The sequence below is a fragment of the Colossoma macropomum genome, unplaced genomic scaffold (assembly GCF_904425465.1).
Source record: "Colossoma macropomum unplaced genomic scaffold, Colossoma_macropomum, whole genome shotgun sequence".
In the NCBI taxonomy this organism is placed as follows: Eukaryota; Metazoa; Chordata; class Actinopteri; order Characiformes; family Serrasalmidae; genus Colossoma; species Colossoma macropomum.
In genome coordinates this window covers 3,162,921-3,186,254 of record NW_023494805.1, presented here as the reverse complement: position 1 = coordinate 3,186,254, position 23,334 = coordinate 3,162,921, and the positions used below count along the sequence as shown (strand labels likewise).

The window sequence follows — 23,334 nt, the reverse complement described above, 5'->3', positions numbered from 1 at the left end:
TAGAGGCACGAAAACAACTTTAACTTCAGATATTAACACTTTCAGAGAGAGACGGTGAGTAATCAGAGTTTCCCACAGACATGTTATACGCTGGGACGCTGTGCAAAGTGTAAATAAAAACAAAATGCAATGATGTGCAAATCATTTATACCCTATAATTGATTGAAAATAGTACAGACACACATATCAAATGTTGAAACTGAGAAATTGTATTGATTTTTTAAAAATATTTGCACATTTTGAAATTTATGTCAACAATATGTTCCAAAAAAGTTGGGACAGGGGCAACAAAAGGGCTGGTAAAGTTCTGTAATGCTGAAAAAAAACACCTGGTGGTTGATTGACAACAGGTCAGTAACATGATTGGGTATAAAAGAGCATCTCAGAGAGGCGGAGTCTTTCAGAAGTAAAGATGAGGAGGGATTCACCACTCTGTGAAGGACTGCACCATCGAATAGTGCAACCATGTGCACATCTGTGAAGGCACCATTAATGCTGAATGATACATACACGTTTTGGCAACACATGCTGCCATCCAGACGACGTCTTTTTCAGGGAAGGCCTTGATTATTTCAGCAAGACGATGTTAAACCACATTCTGCATGTATTACAGCAGCTCCAGACGCTAAACTGACCTGTCTGCAGTCCAGATCTGTCAACACTGATAACATTTGGCGCATTATTAAATGAAAAATACAACAAAGGAGCCCCTGAACTGATGGGCAGCTAAAAAACTATCAAACGAGAACAGGAAAACATTTCACTACAACAATAAAATTTCTCAGCTTCAACATCTGATATGTTGTCTTTGTAGTATTTTCCTTTAAAAAAAAAACGGTTTAAATGATTTGCACATTATTGCATCCCATTTTATTTACATTCTGCACAGCGTCCCAACTTTTTTGGAAATGGGGTTGTATTTATATGGTATACAGACACCTAACAAAGTATATCTCAACTATTTAAAAAGTGTTGAGCCTTTTTAAATCAACCATTTCAAGATAATCAAGGTGCTTTTATTTTGACCACAGCTGAATTATCAATTGATCCAACGTTTGCTTAAAGCTACGTTCACACTACAAGCCTCATCGCTCAAATCAGATTTTCTGCTCAAATCCGATCTCTCTGACTCGATGGTTCACACTCGTTTAGGTAAGTGACTCAAATCTGTCATTAATGTGACGAACCGGCGTCCTGAAATGACCCTCATGAGCCCATCCTACTCAGTAACGTCACGTGAGTGAATCACGTGCATCATCAGCACAAACTAACGAGCAGAACGAGCTTCGCTGAGAAGATAATTAACTCTGATCAGCTCTCAGCCACGCCCACCCCATCTCCTATTGGCTGACACATGCATACATCACAGCTGTTTTCATGCGCTATCTTGCGTTAGTGCCGTCAATGCAGCATTTTCACTGAGTTCATTTCCATGCACTCAATAATCTGATCATAATCTGATTTCTGCAGATATCTGATTATTCAAATGGTCATGCAAACACCACACTCCGATCTAGAAATCTGATAAAGAGGCTAGTTTTTAGCTCAGTAATCAGATTTCTCAGTGCTGTGAACTCTTACTCTGATTTCTTTCAGATTTCTGTCTGAGCATGTGTGAAAACAGACGGCGTACCAGAAATAAGTGAGCAGCGTCGCCGCGAGACGCAGCAAAACACTTTTGGAGCGACACTGAAACCAAATACATTCTGGACGAAATGAAGGACTTAAATATTCATCTTCTACATGATGTATGTTCATATTTTGTGACTCAATGTTCTGGTTGTAAAGCAGAAATCTGATTACTGTCTGACTCATGTAGACATGGAGTTTCCCCATTATCTGATTACTCAAGTGCATATGAACGCATTGATCAGATTACTGACAAAATCTGATTTTCTGCAGTTATCGGATTATTAAGTGCATATAAACACACTCAGTGAAATCGACTGTGAATGATGTGACAGTAAACTGTCTGAGAACGCAGCCTAACGTCACTACGGTCCGGTTCATTACCGTATTTCTGTATGAAGAAGGAACTGCCTCGGCCCGAAGAAGGAAAAGTACGCCTGTTATAAATATTACAAAAAAGGGCAACACATTCAAACAGTTACTGTCCCAATACAGATTATTATCTGTGGAATAAATGGAATATTCTGCAGTGCAGACGAGTGTAAGGAGGTACGATTAACACTGAGCGGACGTGCGATGATATCAGTCACACTCTTTCAGCAGATTATGGCTAAAAATGTACTGGATAGATGATTAAACACCGATCAGGCATAACATTATGACCATGAGACTCCTTGTCTCACTGTCCATCTCTGACTTCACATCTACAAGGTGGGCTGACAAGGTAGGAGTGTCTAATAGAGTGGACAGTGAGTGGACACAGTGTTTAAAAACTCCAGCAGCACTGCTGTGTCTGATCCACTCAGACCAGCACAGCACACACTAACACACCACCACCACGTCAGTGGTACTGCAGTGCTGAGAATGACCCACCACCCAAATAGTACCTGCTCTGTGAGGGTCCATGGGGGTCCTGACCACTGAAGAACAGGGTAAAAGGTAAGTATGCAGAGAAACCTATACAGTAAGTGGAGCTGATAAAATGGACAATCAGTGTAGAAACAAGGAGGTGGTCATAATGTTATGCCTGATCGGTGTATTTGGACGGTAAGTCAAATCGTACTTATTGTACGGTGGAAGCGTATGATCTTTAGGAGACGCTGGGTTACTACTCAAAAGTATCCGCACTGTATTCATTTTTCATTCATACCTGTACAGAAATAAATGCTGTATTTGTCTGAAATGCTAATCGGGCCCAATTTTGACATTTTATGAATGTTTATTTACTGCATTTCAATGTACACGAAAAACTGGACTGTTATTATTAGTTTGTGGATCATCATTTTTGTCAGGACAGTGGAAAACACCAAGTTATAAATTCTGCTAGATGTGGAGTTAAAACACTAGACTGTGCAGCTCGAGTGAAATACTTTGTTATTAACTGAGATTCAGGCCTGAATTTTTTGGCCAAGAAGACCAAAATATACACCTTTTACTGCCAGTTAGTCGTGGTTGTGATGTCACAACACATGGAGGCCTGATTGGTCCAACTCACCTACTGGCATTTCACAACCTCTGTGTTATCAGGTTCAATTTCCCCTCTTAAAGCTCACGACAACGTTTCTGACAACGTACACATTAAAACAGGGGTTCTGTATAGAACCATGAACACTAAGACCCACTTGCAGGCTTAAAGGGTTCTTTGCAAAAAGGTTCTTCTGTAGTTACAAGCTGGACACCATAACAACAGCAGAGCCCATTTTGATGCTATATGGAACCTTATAACACATTCTCCATCAATCTAAAGAACCATTTCACCATGCAGAGAACCAATTAACGCTCAGTTCATGGTTCTGTATAGAATGACTGTCTTTACTAAAGAACCAATCTTTTATAGAACCTTGAGGAACCACCTTTTTTTAAGATTGGCTATAATTTTAAAAATTGCACGTCTTAAATCGCGATTTCGATATAAAGCGACTAATCGTCCAGCCCTACACTCAGGTAGTTACCTCTCTGATGTTTTTCAGACATGTTCAGGTGTCCGACTCCTCCCTAGGAAAGACAACACTGAAGAAAACGGGCAGGATGCTGTGGGACTCCAGTGCCGACACTGAACCACTGGCTTAAAACAATCAGTGCTGATCAGACGAGAACGAGCCAGAGAGTAAATGCAGAGAGCCCAGTGGTTTGGACCACCAGGACTAATGTTCCCCCCACCTCACCCCACCCCAGACCACCCCAGCCCCCTCCCAAAGGCAATAAGGTTTATGAATTCTGCACTTGAAGTTACTGTACTGTACTGTTTAACTGCTCCAGCACACTTAACTCAACTCACAAGCCCCTCATGAGGTTCATTAGGACTGGAACACACTGCAGTGTTCGTACGTTCGGGTCTCCTGGACTTCAGCTGCACCCCGAGGCAGTAAAACGCTCCCCCAGTCCAGCTCCTAAAGTCATGTTAGTGCTGTCAGAGCTGCAGACGCCCCAGACTCCACTCGTAAATCCATCAGGGGGATAAATTTAAGGAAAAATATGCAATAAAAATTTAAAATTTCGCTTCCCTGATGGAGCCCACTGTTTTCATCCTGTTTTCATCCGAACAGCATGTTTTAGTGTTTTACCTTCTACAGCGTCTCGATCTCTCACAAGCCCTTCAGGAGGCTAACACTGGTGTAGGAAAACAATACGAACATGCAGGAGTTGTGATCCACTGATGCAGCCAACTCCACAGCCCTGCTCCTCTAAACAGCACATTTCAGGGTTTTACCTTCTTTAATACACAGTTTTACTAAGAATTACTTCATACGGTCAAAACTAAGCTGAAAACGGAAACATAAGCAACAGAAATATGTACTTATGCTCTCCTGATGCAGCCCACTCTGTCTCTCGAAGTGAAGTCCCACCCAAACATCACATTTTTATGTTTTACCTTCTCAAATACACCTGAGTCTCCCAGCCCTCCGAACAGGGTTTCCCAGCCCTCCGAACAGCACATTTTAATGTTTTACCTTCTCAAATACACCTGAGTCAACCCACAGGTCCTTCACGAGGTCAAAACAGAGCTGTCAGAGCAGAAAAACACCAAAAATATTCAACTGAGCTCCTCAGATGCAGCTTACAGTTTCCCAGCCCTCCGAACAGCAAATTTTAATGTTTTACCTCCTTTAAACACGAGATTCACCTCACAATTCCTTCAATTTAAAACATTAAAAAAAACTGAAAAGAAACATGAAATTATGCTCCTCTGATGTTCCCCAGCCCTTCTCCTGGAGTAATGTTCCCCTCTGAACATCGCATTTTAGTGTTTTACCTTCTCAAATACACCTGACTCAACTCACAGGTCCTTCACGGGAACGAAACAAAGCTGTCAGAGCAGGAAAACACTGGTAATACACAAGAGAAGTATGGAACTGTGCTCCTCTGATGTTCCCCAGTCCTGCTCCTGGAGTAAAGCTCTCTCCCAACAGCACATTCTAGTGTTTTACCTTCTCAAACACACCTGACTCAACTCACAGGTCCTTCATGGGGACAAAACAAGTGGTCAAAGCCGAAAACACCTTGAATATTCGAGAGGAATGTGCTCTCATGATGCTGCCCAGCCCTGATCCTGAGTTCCCTCTGAACAGTTTTTACGTGCTCTAGTACATTTTATTCACCTTGCAATTCATTCATAAGGACAAAATGAAACTATCAGAAAAGCAAAACACCAAAATATGCAAGATATAATATGGAATTGTGCTCCTCTGATGTTCCCCAGCCCTGCTCCTGGAGTAAAGTTCACTCCCAACAGCACATTTTAGTGTTTTTACCTTCTCAAACACACCTGACTCAACTCAAAAGTTCCTTCATGAGAAGAAAATGAAGCTGTCAGAGCTGAAAAACCCAAAAATATGCAACAAAAACATGGAATTGCGCTCCACCGGTGCAGCCCACCACTGCTCCTGGAGTAAAGTTCCTTCTGAACATCACATTTTAAGGCTTTACCTTCTCAAACACACCTGACTCAACTCAAAAGTTCCTTCATGAGGGCAAAATGAAGCTGTCAAAGCTGAAAAACACCAAAATATGCAGCAAAATATGGAACTGTGCTCCTCTGATGTTCCCCAGCACTGCTCCTGGAGTAAAGTTCACTCCCAACAGCACATTTTAGTGTTTTACCTGCTCAAACACACCTGACTCAACTCACAGGCCCTTCATGAGGTCAGAAACGTCTACATCTGAGAAGACAAGCCTCTAAAACGTGGAGACCAGGGCTGTGGTGGGTCCACAGGGGCAGAACTGTGAAGACCAAAGTCCCAAGAAAACATGGCCGTTGAAAAGAAGTCAGTTCTTCCTACCCGCCAGCTCCTCGACCGGATTTTTCCGTTCCACCTTAAACGGCGCAGCAGTTATTATAACGCCTCGGGCGCCAGAACGTAACTGCCGCACCATTTAAGGTGGAACGGGAAAATTCGACCGAGGCGCTGGCGAACTGCCCCAAAACTCAACTTAGGGCACAATTTCACATGTTTCATGGTATCAGAACCGGCAGTCTGGGTCCCGAAAGCCCTCTAAGAGCGCCAGGAAGAAGCGTGCCCGTAAGAAGATTAGGAGAAGTTAGCCATAAAGTAGCTTAGGGGCTAATGCTAACGCTAACGCTAACTCACCAGGAGGCAGTCGGTGTTTATCTCCGACTTCGGGTCCTTCAGCATGGCGTCGATTTTCTCAAACCGAGCCGCCAAACTCTCCGCAGAAGACATGTTTTATCTCTTCAGTCCGGTTTCTGAGCGCCGGGCTTCAACCAAACACGGCGAGCTCGCCGTCCGGGCTTCCACAGCAGCTAACGGTCGGCTAGCCCCGCGTTAGCTAGCCGGCTAGCTCTGACAAATACCGTCCAACCGCGGGGTTTTCTACACTTCAGCACGCGCGTGTCCGTATCAGAGAAGCGCTTTGTGTCTTTTGGGCTTCTCGCTCGGGTCTGAAGGCATGAAAGACCGGCAGACGGTGAAAATCCACATTTTCAGACCGAAAGAAGAAGTTCGGGGAGCTCGGTGAACGTTAGCTAGGCTAGGTCAGCTAACGTCCTGGTTACTCAGTCCTTCAACGTTAGTCCATGGCAACTTGGCAAAAAAGTGAAAAAATGATGATAATGATAATAAAAAGGAGGGGAAAAGAAGAACAGCAGCTCCTTCCTGTGGCTAAATGAGCGTCCACATCGCAGACGAGCACGAATCCTTAAAACAGGCACGCATAGGAAGCGCCTGCACACGCAAACGACAGAGAAAAACAGGTTAAAAAGCAGATGGAAAAAAGTTAGACTGGCCTCGTTTCTCCTCCGGGACGCTACAAAGAGGGGAAACGCGGACTGAGCCGCCGAGACCGAGCGCCGCGGGGTGACGGGGAGCGGAGAAGGTCGGAGAAGCTCGGTCCGCGGATGGTTTGGCTGACTTTGTAAAAGTCGGTCCCGTTTAAAAAGAGAAAAGTTCCTCCCTGTTAGTCCGAGTCTCCGAGCTGCTCTCAGATCCACCCGGTCCGGCCCGGTCCGGTCCTCCTCGGCTCACTGGTCCGGCCCGACGAGCTCCTGTGGCGGGCTGTGCTGCTGCAGACCGGCCGCTCTCCGTGCCGAGCCGATTTCCACTCCTTTATTAACAGTAATAATAATAACACTGAGAGCGCCCAACATGTCCGCCTTCCTGTTCAAACCAACAGCCCGGAGCGGGGAGAGCAGCCGCGCCGCACTGCGCATGCGCGCTCCCGCTCACAGGCTCGGGGACGGGCGCGCTCACGAGGAGTGAGAGAGAGAGAGAGAGAGAGAGAGACGAGAGAGACAGACAGACGCGCGGCGGGGCGGGAGCGCGCACGCTCGGTGTACCTGGAGAAGGAAGATTAAATAAACTGAAACAACAGTTTATGTTTATTTACGTAAATGAGTATACGCATACATAACTAACTAACTAAATAACTATTCATATATGAGTATACGCATACATAACTAACTAACTAAATAACTATTCATATATATGAGTATACGCATACATAACTAACTAACTAAATAACTATTCATATATATGAGTATACGCATACATAACTAACTAAATAACTATTCATATATATGAGTATACGCGTACATAACTAACTAACTAAATAACTATTCATATATATGAGTATACGCATACATAACTAACTAAATAACTATTCATATATATGAGTATACGCATACATAACTAACTAACTAAATAACTATTCATATATATGAGTATACGCATACATAACTAACTAACCAACTAAATAACTATTCATATATATGAGTATACGCATACATAACTAACTAACTAAATAACTATTCATATATATGAGTATACGCATACATAACTAACTAAACTAAATACTATTCATATATATGAGTATACGCATACATAACTAACTAACTAAATAACTATTCATATATATGAGTATACGCATACATAACTAACTAACTAAATAAATAACTATTCATATATATGAGTATACGCATACATAACTAACTAACTAAATAACTATTCATATATATGAGTATACGCATACATAACTAACTAACTAACTAAATAACTATTCATATATATGAGTATACGCATACATAACTAACTAACCAAATAACTATTCATATATATGAGTATACGCATACATAACTAACTAACCAAATAACTATTCATATATATGAGTATACGCATACATAACTAACTAACCAAATAACTATTCATATATATGAGTATACGCATACATAACTAACTAACTAAATAACTATTCATATATATGAGTATACGCATACATAACTAACTAACTAAATAACTATTCATATATATGAGTATACGCTTACATAACTAATTAACTAAATAACTATTCATATATATGAGTATACGCATACATAACTAACTAAATAACTATTCATATATATGAGTATACGCATACATAACTAACTAACTAAATAACTATTCATATATATGAGTATACGCATACATAACTAACTAAATAACTATTCATATATATGAGTATACGCATACATAACTAACTAACTAAATAACTATTCATATATATGAGTATACGCATACATAACTAACTAAATAAACTATTCATATATATGAGTATACGCATACATAACTAACTAACTAACTAAATAACTATTCATATATATGAGTATACGCATACATAACTAACTAACTAAATAAACTATTCATATATATGAGTATACGCATACATAACTAATTAACTAAAAAAACTATTCATATATGAGTATACGCATACATAAACTAACTAACTAAATAACTATCATATATATGAGTATACGCATACATAACTAACTAAATAACTATTCATATATATGAGTATACGCATACATAACTAACTAAATAACTATTCATATATATGAGTATACGCATACATAACTAACTAAATAACTAAATAACTATTCATATATATGAGTATACGCATACATAACTAACTAAATAACTATTTATATATATGAGTATACGCATACATAACTAACTAAATAACTATTCATATATATGAGTATACGCATACATAACTAACTAACCAACTAAATAACTATTCATATATATGAGTATACACACAACTAACTAACTAAATAACTATTCATATATATGAGTACACACACAACTAACTAACTAACTAATCATATATACGAGTATACACACAACTAACTAATTAAATAACTATTCATATATATGAGTATACACACAACTAACTAACTAACTAACTATTCATATATATGAGTATACGCATAAATAACTAACTAAATAACTTCATATTTGTGAGTATACGCATACATAACTAACTAACCAACTAAATAACTATTCATATATATGAGTATACGCATACATAACTAACTAAATAACTATTCATATATGAGTATACGCATACATAACTAACTAACCAACTAAATAACTATTCATATATATGAGTATACGCATACATAACTAACTAAATAACTATTCATGTATATGAGTATACGCTTACAAAACTAACTAACTAAATAACTATTCATATATATGAGTATACGCATAAATAACTAACTAACTAAATAACTATTCATATATATGAGTATACGCATACATAACTAACTAACTAAATAACTATTCATATATATGAGTATACGCTTACAAAAACTAACTAACTAAATAACTATTCATATATATGAGTATACGCATAAATAACTAACTAACTAAATAACTATTCATATATATGAGTATACGCATACATAACTAACCAACTAACTAAATAACTATTCATATATATGAGTATACGCATACATAACTAACTAACTAAATAACTATTCATATATATGAGTATACGCATACATAACTAACTAACTAAATAACTATTCATATATATGAGTATACGCATAAATAACTAACTAACTAACTAAATAACTATTCATATATATGAGTATACGCATACATAACTAACTAACTAAATAACTATTCATATATATGAGTATACGCATACATAACTAACTAACTAAATAACTATTCATATATATGAGTATACGCATACATAACTAACTAACTAAATAACTATTCATATATATGAGTATACGCATACATAACTAACTAACTAAATATTCATATATATGAGTATACACATACATAACTAACTAAATAACTATTCATATATATGAGTATACGCATACATAACTAACTAACTAACTAAATAACTATTCATATATGAGTATACGCATACATAACTAACTAAATAACTAAATAACTATTCATATATATGAGTATACGCATACATAACTAACTAACTAAATAACTATTCATATATATGAGTATACGCATACATAACTAACTAACTAAATAACTATTCATATATATGAGTATACGCATACATAACTAACTAACTAAATAACTATTCATATATATGAGTATACGCATACATAACTAACTAACTAAATAACTATTCATATATATGAGTATACGCATACATAACTAACTAACTAAATAACTATTCATATATATGAGTATACGCATACATAACTAACTAACTAACTAAATAACTATTCATATATATGAGTATACGCATACATAACTAACTAACTAACTAAATAACTATTCATATATATGAGTATACGCATACATAACTAACTAACTAAATAACTATTCATATATATGAGTATACGCATACATAACTAACTAACTAAATAACTATTCATATATATGTATACGCATACATAACTAACTACTAAATACTATTCATATATATGAGTATACGCATACATAACTAACTAACTAAATAACTATTCATATATATGAGTATACGCATACATAACTAACTAAATAACTAACTATTCATATATATGAGTATACGCATACATAACTAACTAACTAACTAAATAACTATTCATATATATGAGTATACGCATACATAACTAACTAACTAAATAACTATTCATATATATGAGTATACGCATACATAACTAACTAACTAAATAACTATTCATATATATGAGTATACGCATACATAACTAACTAACTAACTAAATAACTATTCATATATATGAGTATACGCATACATAACTAACTAACTAAATAACTATTCATATATATGAGTATACGCATACATAACTAACTAAATAACTAACTATTCATATATATGAGTATACGCATACATAACTAACTAACTAAATAACTATTCATATATGAGTATACGCATACATAACTAACTAACTAACTAAATAACTATTCATATATATGAGTATACGCATACATAACTAACTAAATAACTATTCATATATGAGTATACGCATACATAAATAACTAGCTAACTAAATAACTATTCATATATATGAGTATACGCATACATAACTAACTAAATAACTATTCATATATGAGTATACGCATACATAACTAACTAACTAACTAAATAACTATTCATATATATGAGTATACGCATACATAACTAACTAAATAACTATTCATGTATGAGTATACGCATACATAACTAACTAACCAACTAAATAACTATTCATATATATGAGTATACGCATACATAACTAACTAACTAACTAAATAACTATTCATACATATGAGTATACGCATACATAACTAACTAAATAACTATTCATATATGAGTATACGCATACATAACTAACTAACTAACTAAATAACTATTCATACATATGAGTATACGCATACATAACTAACTAAATAACTATTCATATATGAGTATACGCATACATAACTAACTAACTAACTAAATAACTATTCATATATATGAGTATACGCATACATAACTAACTAACTAAATAACTATTCATATATATGAGTATACGCATACATAACTAACTAACTAAATAACTATTCATATATATGAGTATACGCATACATAAATAACTAACTAACTAAATAACTATTCATATATATGAGTATACGCATACATAACTAACTAAATAACTATTCATATATGAGTATACGCATACATAAATAACAACTAACTAAATAACTATTCATATATATGAGTATACGCATACATAACTAACTAAATAACTATTCATATATGAGTATACGCATACATAACTAACTAACCAACTAAATAACTATTCATATATATGAGTATACGCATACATAACTAACTAAATAACTATTCATATATGAGTATACGCATACATAACTAACTAACTAAATAACTATTCATATATATGAGTATACGCATACATAACTAACTAAATAACTATTCATATATGAGTATACGCATACATAACTAACTAACCAACTAAATAACTATTCATATATATGAGTATACGCATACATAACTAACTAACTAACTAAATAACTATTCATATATATGAGTATACGCATACATAACTAACTAACTAAATAACTATTCATATATATGAGTATACACATACATAACTAACTAAATAACTATTCATGTATATGAGTATACACATACATAACTAACTAACTAATTAACTATTCATATATATGAGTATACGCATACATAACTAACTAAATAACTATTCATATATGAGTATACGCATAAATAACTAACTAAATAACTATTCATATATATGAGTATACACATACATAACTAAATAAATAACTATTAATATATGAGTATACGCATAAATAGCTAACTAACTAAATAACTTCATGTATATGAGTATACGCAAAAATAAATAACTAACTAAATAACTATTGATGTATAGGAGTATACACTTAAATAAATAAACAAATAAATAACCAGATATTTATATTTATTTCATGTATGAGTATGTGCATAAACAAATCGATACTATAAATATTAAATATCAAAATAAAATATTTTTACATTCATGTAAAGTAAACATTAAAATCTTTACGTAAAGAAATATATGCATAAATAAATATAATTATGTATTTCAGTGCACAAATAACTAAATAAATAAATAAATAACTGTTCATGTATATGAGTGTACACATAAATAAATGAACAAAAAATAACCTGATATTTATATTTATTTACATGCATGAGTGTTGTCATGAATAAATAGCTGAATAAATGCAAAGATATAAAATCTTTATTCATGTATATGCATATGCACACAAATAAACAAATGAATACATAAATAAATAAATAAATAAATAAATGCAGGTATAAGTATACGCATAACTAACTAAATATATAAATATGTATATATATGAACACACGCACAAATAAATATGCATGAGCATAAGCTTAAATAGCTAAATAAATATTTATGTATATGAGTGCACAATAAATAAGGAAATAAACAAATATGTATGTGCATATAATCATAAATAAACAAACAGCAAACAAATAAATAGATATTTATATTTATTTACATGTGTAAGCAGATGCATAAATAATAAAGATACAAAGATATTAATATATTTAACATATTTCTGTATGTATTTGCAAAGACAAACTAATAAATATGTATATATATATATATATATATATATATATATATATATATATAATATGTGTATATTTGTGTATGTGGACATATAAATAAAGGAATCTTTATTGTTATATATGAATATGCACACAAATAAATAACTAACTGACTAAATAAATAAATAAATAAATAAATAAAAGCATTTTGATTGATTTGGTTTGAAAGAGGAGCACCTTCGATGCAGGATGGAGCTAAGCTGTTCAGACAGCAGAGCTCCAGGCTGAGAGCTGGTGACCACAGCAGGAGACCAAGCTGGCAAACAGCGCAGTTTCCTGAGTTGGTGGTACATTTATATCAATGACACACCAGTTGTGTTATATCTGTGTTATAACGCATGTTAAGCATTAAACGACCCCTATCACGGAAAAGTGATTGTTTGTAGCTTTTTTTTTAAATATAAGCGTTCGATGTAGTAAGTAAACGCCGTTAAAGTTTAAAATCACAGTCCACACAGATCATAAACGATATGTTTGCTGCTGAAACGGCTTGGTTTTCATTAACTGCCTTTGTGATGTCACAGAAACACCTTTAAATAGAGACACACCTACTGTATCGACAGCAGTTTAGCTCCGCCCACTCACACTGAAGCTATAGAGGGCGTTTCGGCCTGGACTGCTTATTGAATGAGGCACAGCCAATCAGAACAGAGCTCATTTACATATGTCAGTCTTAAAGGCACAGTAGTGAAAACAGCCTGTTTAATTCTGTGGGATAAAGAGAGGCTGGAAAACGGTGCAGAAATGAACTCTGACATGGAAAAATGTGGGATATGTGCCCTTTAAACCTCAGGGAATCTGTTAGCAGCCAACGTTCATTACAGTGAGTGATGCTGTCAGTCCATAAACAGGGGGGAGAATGGGAATTACTGACAACTAGTGGAGATGAGCGGTACTGCAGGATTAAACTGAAGCCTGTTCATCACTGAATCCAGTTTTAAACTGACAGCCTTGTTGAACATACTTTTCACCCTAAAACATTATCATGACTTCACTGGTCAGGGTGATGTTGGGAAATAAAGAAGAACATTCTCAAATAAGTACATTTATAAAACGGATCGCCCCGGTCCTAAAATCTGATTGGTTGAGGCCGTTTGAAGCCGTTGTAAAATCCACGATATACACCCTCGAGTAAAATAACCTCAGACCCAGCTGAAATTAACAGGGTCTTTATTATTATTCCTACCTCTACAAGTCAGAACGGCCCCTCAGCCCCTCAGAGTTACACCGCTATCCTGACGCACCAAAGTATCCCAAAGTTAAGGAGACTCTGGGCGTGGACATGGGTAGGCCCATTTCCACCCTGGAGATACAAGAGGCCATAGGGTCGCTCCAAAATGGAAAATCCCCTGGGCCTGATGGTTTCACATTGGAATTCTACAAAGCTTTTTCTACACAGCTTCTCCAGATCTTGACAAGGTTATACAATGACTCATTTGATAAAGGCAGACGTCCACTAACCTTATCTGCAGCGACTATTTCTTTGTGACTCAAAAAGGAGTAGCTGTAGACAAAAATCACTCTTAAACTCGTCGTCCTCAGCAGATTACGCCAGACCTTGTTGCTCCCAGGTTTTATACAGGGCAGACATTCACTCTTTAACACCAGGAGATTACTTAATATTCTTTATTCCTCTTCTTCTAACTCTCCTGATGTTGTAGTGTCCCTCGACGCCAAAAAGGCCCTTGACAGGGTGGAATGGGGTTATCTGTTCTTCATTTTAGACAAACTTGGTTTTGACTAACTTTATTCATTGGATCCGTCTCTTATACACCGCCCCAACCGCTTCCATCTATACTAACAGTACACAGTCACCACCTTTTCCTCTGTACCGTGGGACACGCCAGGGATGCCCGCTATCTCCCCTGCAGCGATTGAGCCTTTAGCAATTTGGCTTCGTAGCCAGGAAAGATTTGAGGGTGTTACACGTTACAATGTAGTCCATAAACTTTCTCTCAATGCAGATCATCTTCTTCTTACCCCACTTCATCCCTTCCACCAATATTGGAGATTTTGGACCAGTTTAGCCGACTCTCTGGTTATAAACTGAATTTGAAAAAAGCTATTTTTTGTTAATATCTCAGTAAAGTCCCTTCCGCAGTCGATCTCTCCCTTTGAAATAGCCTTAGGGGGATTGAAGGACTTGGGAGTATTCTTCACCGACTCATTTAATGACCTTTTCTCCAAAAATGTTCAGCCTCTGCTGGACAAATTTAAATCAGACATAACCAGGTGGGCCTCCCTCCCGTTGTCCCTTAGGGGCCGTGCCAGCTTGATTAAAATGATCACGCTCCCTAGATTCTTAAATACTTTTCAACATATCCCAGTGGTCATTAGGAATCAGCTGCTGAATACATTTCTATGGGACAACAAACCTGCGGGACTCAAGAGGTCAGTTCTTCAGCTCTCAAAGTCTGAAGGAGGCTTAGCGCTCCCTAACTTTCGTCACTACTATTGGCCTTGTAACATCCATGAATTACTCCACTGGGCCTATTGGAGAGCACCAAACGGTCTTCCACCTTGGGCTCATATTGAGATCTCGTCCTCCCGTTGCTCTCTACATGCTGTACTTTGCTCCCAGCTCCCCATATCTGTTAACAAAGCTTCTACTAATCCAGTTGTTACCAGTACTATTAAAATTTGGCTCCAATTTAGGACACATTTTGGCTTTCATAGTGCCTCAATCCATAGGCCCATCCTAAAAAACCGCTTGTTTCCTCCATCCTGCTCTGACCCAGCTTTCCGCTTCTGGTCAAGTAACGGGCTTACTACAGTCTTCTAATTCTATAAGGACGTCCTTTTCAGACTTATCAGCTAAATTCAACTTACCCGATAGTCACCTCCTTCGATTTTTTCAGGCCCGACATTTTTTTCAAAAGCTATTCCCCCACTTCCCCACCCGCCACCCCGAAACCTACATCGATCAGGTTCTTACTCTTGATCATTCCCGGAAACGACTCATATCTGTTATTTATAACTGAATTCAATCTGTACAGGTAGCACCTACTGAAGCTCTTAAAAAGTCCTGGGAGGGGAACTTGGGAATTACTATCTTAGATGGCCACTGGACTCCTGGACCGGGTTCACTCCTCATCCATATGTGCCAGACATGGCCTACTGCAGTGTAAGGTGCTCCACAAAGCCCACTTTACTAATTCTAGGCTGGCGAAGATATTTCCAAATCAAAGTGATGCTTGTGAGAGATGTAAACAGTCTCCGGCTCCGGCCGACCACGTGCACATGTTCTGGACGTGCCCCCGAACTTACTGGCTTTTAGGTCTAATATATTTGACACTATCAATCAAGTCCTCAACTGTAATTTAGGCCCTAATCCCTTAACGGCCCTATTTGGCATCACCCCTGATCTGTGCCTGCCTGCAGCCTCACAATGTGTTATTGCCTTCACAACCTTGCTGGCCAGACGTGCCGTTCTTCTTAAATGGAAACAGGCCTCTCCACCATCGCGTGATAGGTGGATGTCCTGTAATGCGTCAAGCTCGAAGATTTTCCCTGAAGGGTTCCTTGAGATCCTTTCACAGGACCTGGGATCCTGTGCCTGATTTTATCAACAACTCTGTTTCACTTGAAGACAGCAATGTCTAAATATGTGAATTGAGAGGTGTGTTTGTTTATTTATTTATTTATTTATTTTTATTTATTTATCTCCCCCCCAATTGTATTTATACATTTGTACATATTGTAATTTATCATTTACACTTATTATTTACATATTGATTTAGACCACTCCTGTTCTGGTAGATATTCCGTTTATCTCTGTCAGATTCCCAGGAGCAGCTTTGGTGGGAAGTATGTGTTCTAAGGGGGTGGGTGGGTTAGGTTCGAAGGGTAAGGTGTTGATGCCGAAACACACCTTTTGTTGTTTCACTTGAACAAAGTAATATGTTTGTGATTCTACAAAATGCAATAAAAAGATTCGGTAAAAAAAAAAATCCACCATATACCACATCTATGACCGCCTCCCAGTGACTGAACTCCCCGAAGACCCCTTCTGCTGTTAATGGATTGATCTTTGACTCTCATGCTGATCGCACGGAGCACTGAGTGAACTGATGAAGTAAGAACCTGTTTTTTGTTTAAATTGAGGGGCTGACAACTTATTTTCTTAACTAGAACTGGGCTGGTCAGCTAGCTAACAGGCTAAAAGAGCCAACAGCCTAAACAACTCCATCATTAATATCACAGGCTTGAATTAAAGTCACTGATTCACTGTAAAACTGCAGAATAAAAGTCTAAAAATGTCACCTGAATGTTTTACACGCCTCGGTTGTCCATGTTCCAGTCAGAAGTCGCGTCAAACCCAGGCTGAGTCCCAAACGGCTCCGTACTCCCTAGCTAAATAGTGAGCTGTGTAACATTAAGTTTAGAAATTTCAGCTTCTGCTGTAAAATAGTGAACTGCCTGTTGAGTATGAATGTGTCTGAATCCCAAATGACCATTTTAAGTGATATTCTGCTCTGTTGGGCTGCAGGAGTCGGTATTTAAATTCCTACGTAGAGCACTATGTAGGGAGCAGGGAGCCGTTTGAGATTCAGCCCCAGCGTGAGAAAAGTGGCGTCGTCAGACTGTCAGAAGACTCGCGGTGGTGATTCAGTGACGAAAAAGTACTTATAAACTGAAAGTATCTGCCTGAAACAGTGCTGAGTTATCATGTGTTCACTGTTATACGAGAAAAGTTTTAAAAAGTCATGAAATGACTGATATACAGCGATTAGCGACCGAACGGTCTTCTCCTCATTCAGCGGTCAGTGGTTGCTTAGCAACGACACCACACTCTAAAGGAACTACATTTCTTGGTGGAATACTTGTTTATGTCGATCATTATTAATACTAACTTAAATAATTATATAAAATATTTTATTTTATTTATTTTACGTTGGCCAATGTTTAATGAAAGCAATAAGCCACTCGAGGAAGTGGGTTACTGTGATTGGTTACTGTGACACATTGGAAGGATTTCCAGTATGAGCTGTCCATTTAAGGTCCAGCATCTCAATGGGGCCATCTCAAAGCCTATTGGACTAGGCCACTCCAGAACCTTAGTTTCGTTTCTTTTGAGATGTTCAAAGTTGGACTCTTGTGCTCCGGATCGTTGTCTTGCTGCATAACCCAGCTGTGGTTGAGCTTCAGATCATGGACTAGATCGGTGGAGAGCAGAATTCATAGTTCTGTCAATTATGGCAAGCAGCAAAGCATCCCCACACCATCACACTACCACCACCATGTTTCACTGCTGGTATGATGTTTTTTTTATTGTGGAGTGCTGTGTTAGCTTTATGCCAGATGTAACAGGATACCTATATATATATATATATATATATATATATATATATATAGCTTGTGCTGGCTTCATTTGACAAAATATAAGGTTTTTTATGCATCTTTGTTTCTTCCACATACGTCGTAATAAAGTGAAAATTGCCTGCATAGCTAAACTTTAAAAACATGCACAAACTACACTATATGGACAAAAGTATTGGGACACCTACACATCACACCTGGAGGATCTTTTATGAATCCCATTCTAAATCCATAGACATTATAATGGAGTTGGTCCTCCTTTGCAGCTCTAACAGCCTCCACTCTTCTGGGAAGATTTCTACAAGATTTTCTACAAGAGAGAATCTGTAGGAATTTCTGCCCATTCGTCCAGAAGAGCATCTGTGAGGTCAGACACTGATGTTGGACGAGAGGGTCTGGCTCACAATCTCCATTCCAGTTCATCTCAAAGGTGTGTGATGGGGTTGAGGTCAGGGCTCTGTGAGGGCCAGTCAAGTTCTTCCACACCAAACTCACCCAGTCAGGCCTTTATGGAGCTGCTTTGTGCACTGGGGCTCAGTCATGCTGGAACAGAAAAGGTTCTTCCCCAAACTGGTCCACAAAGTTGGAAGCATAGAACTGTCCAAAATGTCTTGTTCTGCTTAAGCATTAAGATTCACTGGAACTGAGGGTTCGAGACCAAACCCTGAAAAACAACCCCATAACATCATCCCTCCTCCACCAAACTTTACAGCTGGCACAGTGCAGTCAGGCAGGTAACGTTCTCCTGGCGTTCGCCAAACCCAGACCTCCACTGCTCCAGAGTCCAGTGGTGGTGCTTCACTCCACTCCATCTGCGCTTGGCATTGTGCATTTTGATCTCAGGCTTGTGTGCAGCTGTTCGGTCATGGAAACCCTTTTTGTGAAGCTCTTAATGCGCAGTTCTTTTGCTGATGTTGGTTGCACAGGCAATTTGGAACTTTTTAGTGATGATTCAACAGAGGACAGACACTGTGCACTTCAGCACTTGCTGGCTCTGTGAGTTTGGGTGGTCTACCGCTTCGTGGCTGAGCTGTTGTTGCTCCTATATGCTTCCATTTCACAACAGTAGCACTTACAGTTGACAGGGGAAGAACTCGCAAGACAGAAACTTCACGAACAGACTTGTGGCAGAGGTGGCATCCATGTTTAAAGTCACTGAGCTCATCAGTGCGACCCTCTACTGCCAGTGTTTGTCTATGGAGACTGCGAGGCTATGTGCTTAATTTTATCTACCTGTTAGCAATGGGTGTGGCTGAAACACCTAAACTCTAAAGTCCATATAGTGTAGCTTGAGCAGCTGGTCTCCTGGTGCAGCAGTAACCACCTGCTGCTGAACATGAATAAAGACTGTAGAGAATGTTTTTCCTGAGACGGCTGAAGAAATTCAACCTGCTGCAGAGCCTGATGATCCAGCTCTACACAGCGATCATCGAGTCCATCCTCACAGCATCCATAACCATCTGGTCCAGAATGAGCCAAACTCCAGCGCATAATCAGGACAGCGGAGGGGATCACTGGGTGCATCTGCCAACACTTCAGGACATCTACACCCATCAGGCATAACATTCTGACCACCTCCTTGTTTCTACGCTCATTGTCCATTTTATCAGCTCCACTTACTATATAGGTGCACTTTGTAGTTCTACAGTTACAGACTGTAGTCCATCTGTTTCTCTGCATACTTTGTTAAACTCCAGTAGCACTGCTGTGTCTGATCCACTCAGACCAGCACAACATTTAAGGTTGAATGAGAAATTTAGCTAGCTAGTTACAAGACATCAGCATACTAACTAGTGATTTTATACTTGTTATACCATAATACAGTGAAACAACATTAAACCATTTGGTCTCTTGTTCTCCATCTTGCTGTTTTTTTTTTCCTTATATCTCTCTGTTTGGAGTCTCTGAAAAACCTCCGTTTGGAGGGTCATGTAGCCCCAAACACCTCACCCCACCCCTCTATTTCAACAAGAATGTGGCGTCATTTTGGTTCCCATGGTGCTTTGCTCAGGCTTAGCTGGGCTGTATATCGTTCTTAAAAGTTCTTAAAACAGTAAGTAAAGGGTTTTGTTTGTTTGTTCACGTATGTGGCGTTAGTGCTAACAGGTTATGTGAACTTTGGAGCAGTTCAGGTAGGTAATGTGTTGGGGAGCGATAGCTGCCGTCAGGTGAGGGTCCTGATCCATAAGCCCTGGGGGGATTCTGTAGCAGGCTGTGCTGGATGTTTAGAGTATGTTGTCTCTTAGTGGAAATAAGAACAGTTTTGCTCTCTTGTCTGTTTGCTGAGTGTATTGTAAGTAAAGCTGCATTATTGGTTCAAACGGTCTACGGTTCTTCTGTGTACCCCAGGGGTGTCCGATCTTACCCGCAGAGGGCCGGTGTGGCTGCAGGCTTTCACTCCAACAAAGCAGGAGGTCACCTGATGAAGTGATTGAAGACTAAGGCTTTGTTCACACAGCAGGTAAAAGTGGCCCAAATCTGATCTTTTTTCTTCATATGTGACTCAGATGTGTGTCTGTGTGTCAGTGTGAACAGATAAACACACTGAATCTGACTTCTTCAATTCCGATTTGAGACGCTTTCATATGTGGAACTGAAATCCGATCCGCATTCAATATGCAGCAATGCGACTCAGTCTGAACAGCCAGATCGATATTCATGCGACTTTTACATCAATCCAACTCGACGTTCATCATAATTTCGCGCTGCTGAGACTCATAAACATTTAGTCTGATGTTTCTGTACTAAATTAGAAGACACTCATCTAAAACCCTCCGTGTTTGAAGAGGTTTCTAAAGAAATGTCCGATCGCGGCCGCAGGAGAACGAGGCTGCAGCGTCAGAGAACAGTTAAAAGTCTGAAAGCAGAGTTTAAAGAATCCGAGGAGAACCAAAGAAGTGACCGCGCCCTTTTTACGGCTCCAACACATTCTGGGTGATGAGCCCAGCTGTCAGTCAGTGAAGCTTCATGATGGCTCCTGTGATGCTGGTGAAGATGAAGCTGATCCTCCGGGAGCGACTGGCGCTCGTTGGCGGTCGTGATTGTTTACCTCTGGATGAGCCACCTGAAGTAGCGTGAAGCTGATCTTTTGCTCATGCGGGTCGGTTTAGGAGCTGATCTGTTCAGACTGATGATACAGACCACATTTAAAAGATAATCTGAACAGACAAACAAAACAATCAGATCTGGTGAGAAAATCCGATTTGGGCCACTTTTACCTGCTGTGTGAACAGAGCCTAAGACCATCTGATTAAACAAGTAGAATCAGGTGAGCTCCAGATTGTTTGGAGTGAAAACCTGCAGCCACACCGGCCCTTTGTGAATAAGATTGGGCACCCCTGGTGGACCCCCTACTGACAGATACTCACGTAGCTGTCACTTTAACTCCTTTCACAGTGGCTCTTTATTGTCTGCTGCCCTGTTGTTTATTCAGTGTTTTCTCTTTAATGCTGTAGTTAAGTATCTGTTAATTAGTCTCTGGTCTGATCAGCATGTGTTCACTCGCTTTCCTGCTGTAACAGTGTTTGCTAAGGGCAGTGGTGGACAGTAACTCAGTAAATGTAATCAGTTTCTGTACTTAAGTAGTTTTTTCGTGTATCTGTACTGAAGTTTTTCCATTTTGGGTGACTTTTTACTTTCACTCCACTGCATTTCAAAGTCAAATATCTCACTTTTTACTCCACTACATTCTGAGAAATCTGTCGTTCCTTTTGGTTTATGTGTGTATAAAAATGTAACATGTCAAAATGAAGCAAGAACACCAATCAGGGCACAGCGGTCACTTTGTTCTGAGCTTGTTTTGACCTGTTGGTCATACCGACCCAGTGCAGCACACGGTTCAACATCAGTGCAGCAGTGTAAAATTTTGGGAGAGTCTGTTCAACATAAATGATGAACTAACCTAACTTTGTGTAAATAGACCACAATATAGAAATATGTACACATATGCAGTTGTGACTGACGTGTCTTTATTCTGAATTTATACAAACACATTTCATTTTATAGTAAATTAGTTTAGTCTAGTTCATGTTTATGAACAGAGACCTACAGATGCAGTTTAGTAAAGGAAACTCATTTGTGAATCTGAGTTTAAAGTTTTTATTAAACTTAAACTTGTAACTAAGTTCAAATAAATCTTAAACTGAAACTTTGCTTGTTTGTATAAAGTGATTTCAGAGCCACTCAGTTCTACCTGATGGAAACTGTTTGCCTTCAGTGTTTTGTGCTTATGATAATTGTAATAGACATCAGCGTCACTAATTAATGACTCTATTAAAAGACTGGTTTACCAAGAGAGACACTGGAGTATTTAACCTAAAATGAGTTAATGAAGCGAGTCTTGTTACAAAAATAATAATAGGACATTAAAGTCATAATTAATCTTTTAGTACTTTTACTTTTGATACTTAAGCACTTTTGAAGGCAAATACTTTAGTACTTTTACTCCAGTGGAGGTCTAAAGGGAGGAACTTCTACTTTTACTGGAGTAATATTTTACCTCTCTACTTTAAC

At 38.1% G+C, this 23,334-nt stretch overlaps 1 protein-coding gene across 3 annotated transcripts in view; it reads right to left on the bottom strand.

Moving 5' to 3' along the window:
• Positions 1-7,257, bottom strand: part of rock1 (Rho-associated, coiled-coil containing protein kinase 1) — a 105,221-nt gene extending 97,964 nt beyond the window's left edge. For all 3 annotated transcript variants that reach the window (XR_005008766.1, XM_036597663.1, XM_036597662.1), the window contains exon 1: positions 6,219-7,257. Coding sequence is in view for 2 of the 3 variants with exons in the window: in XM_036597663.1 (XP_036453556.1) it covers positions 6,219-6,311 (93 nt within the window). In the remaining variant the exon portion in view is untranslated. The remainder of the gene's footprint in view (positions 1-6,218) is intronic.
• Positions 7,258-23,334: the final 16,077 nt, after the last annotated feature.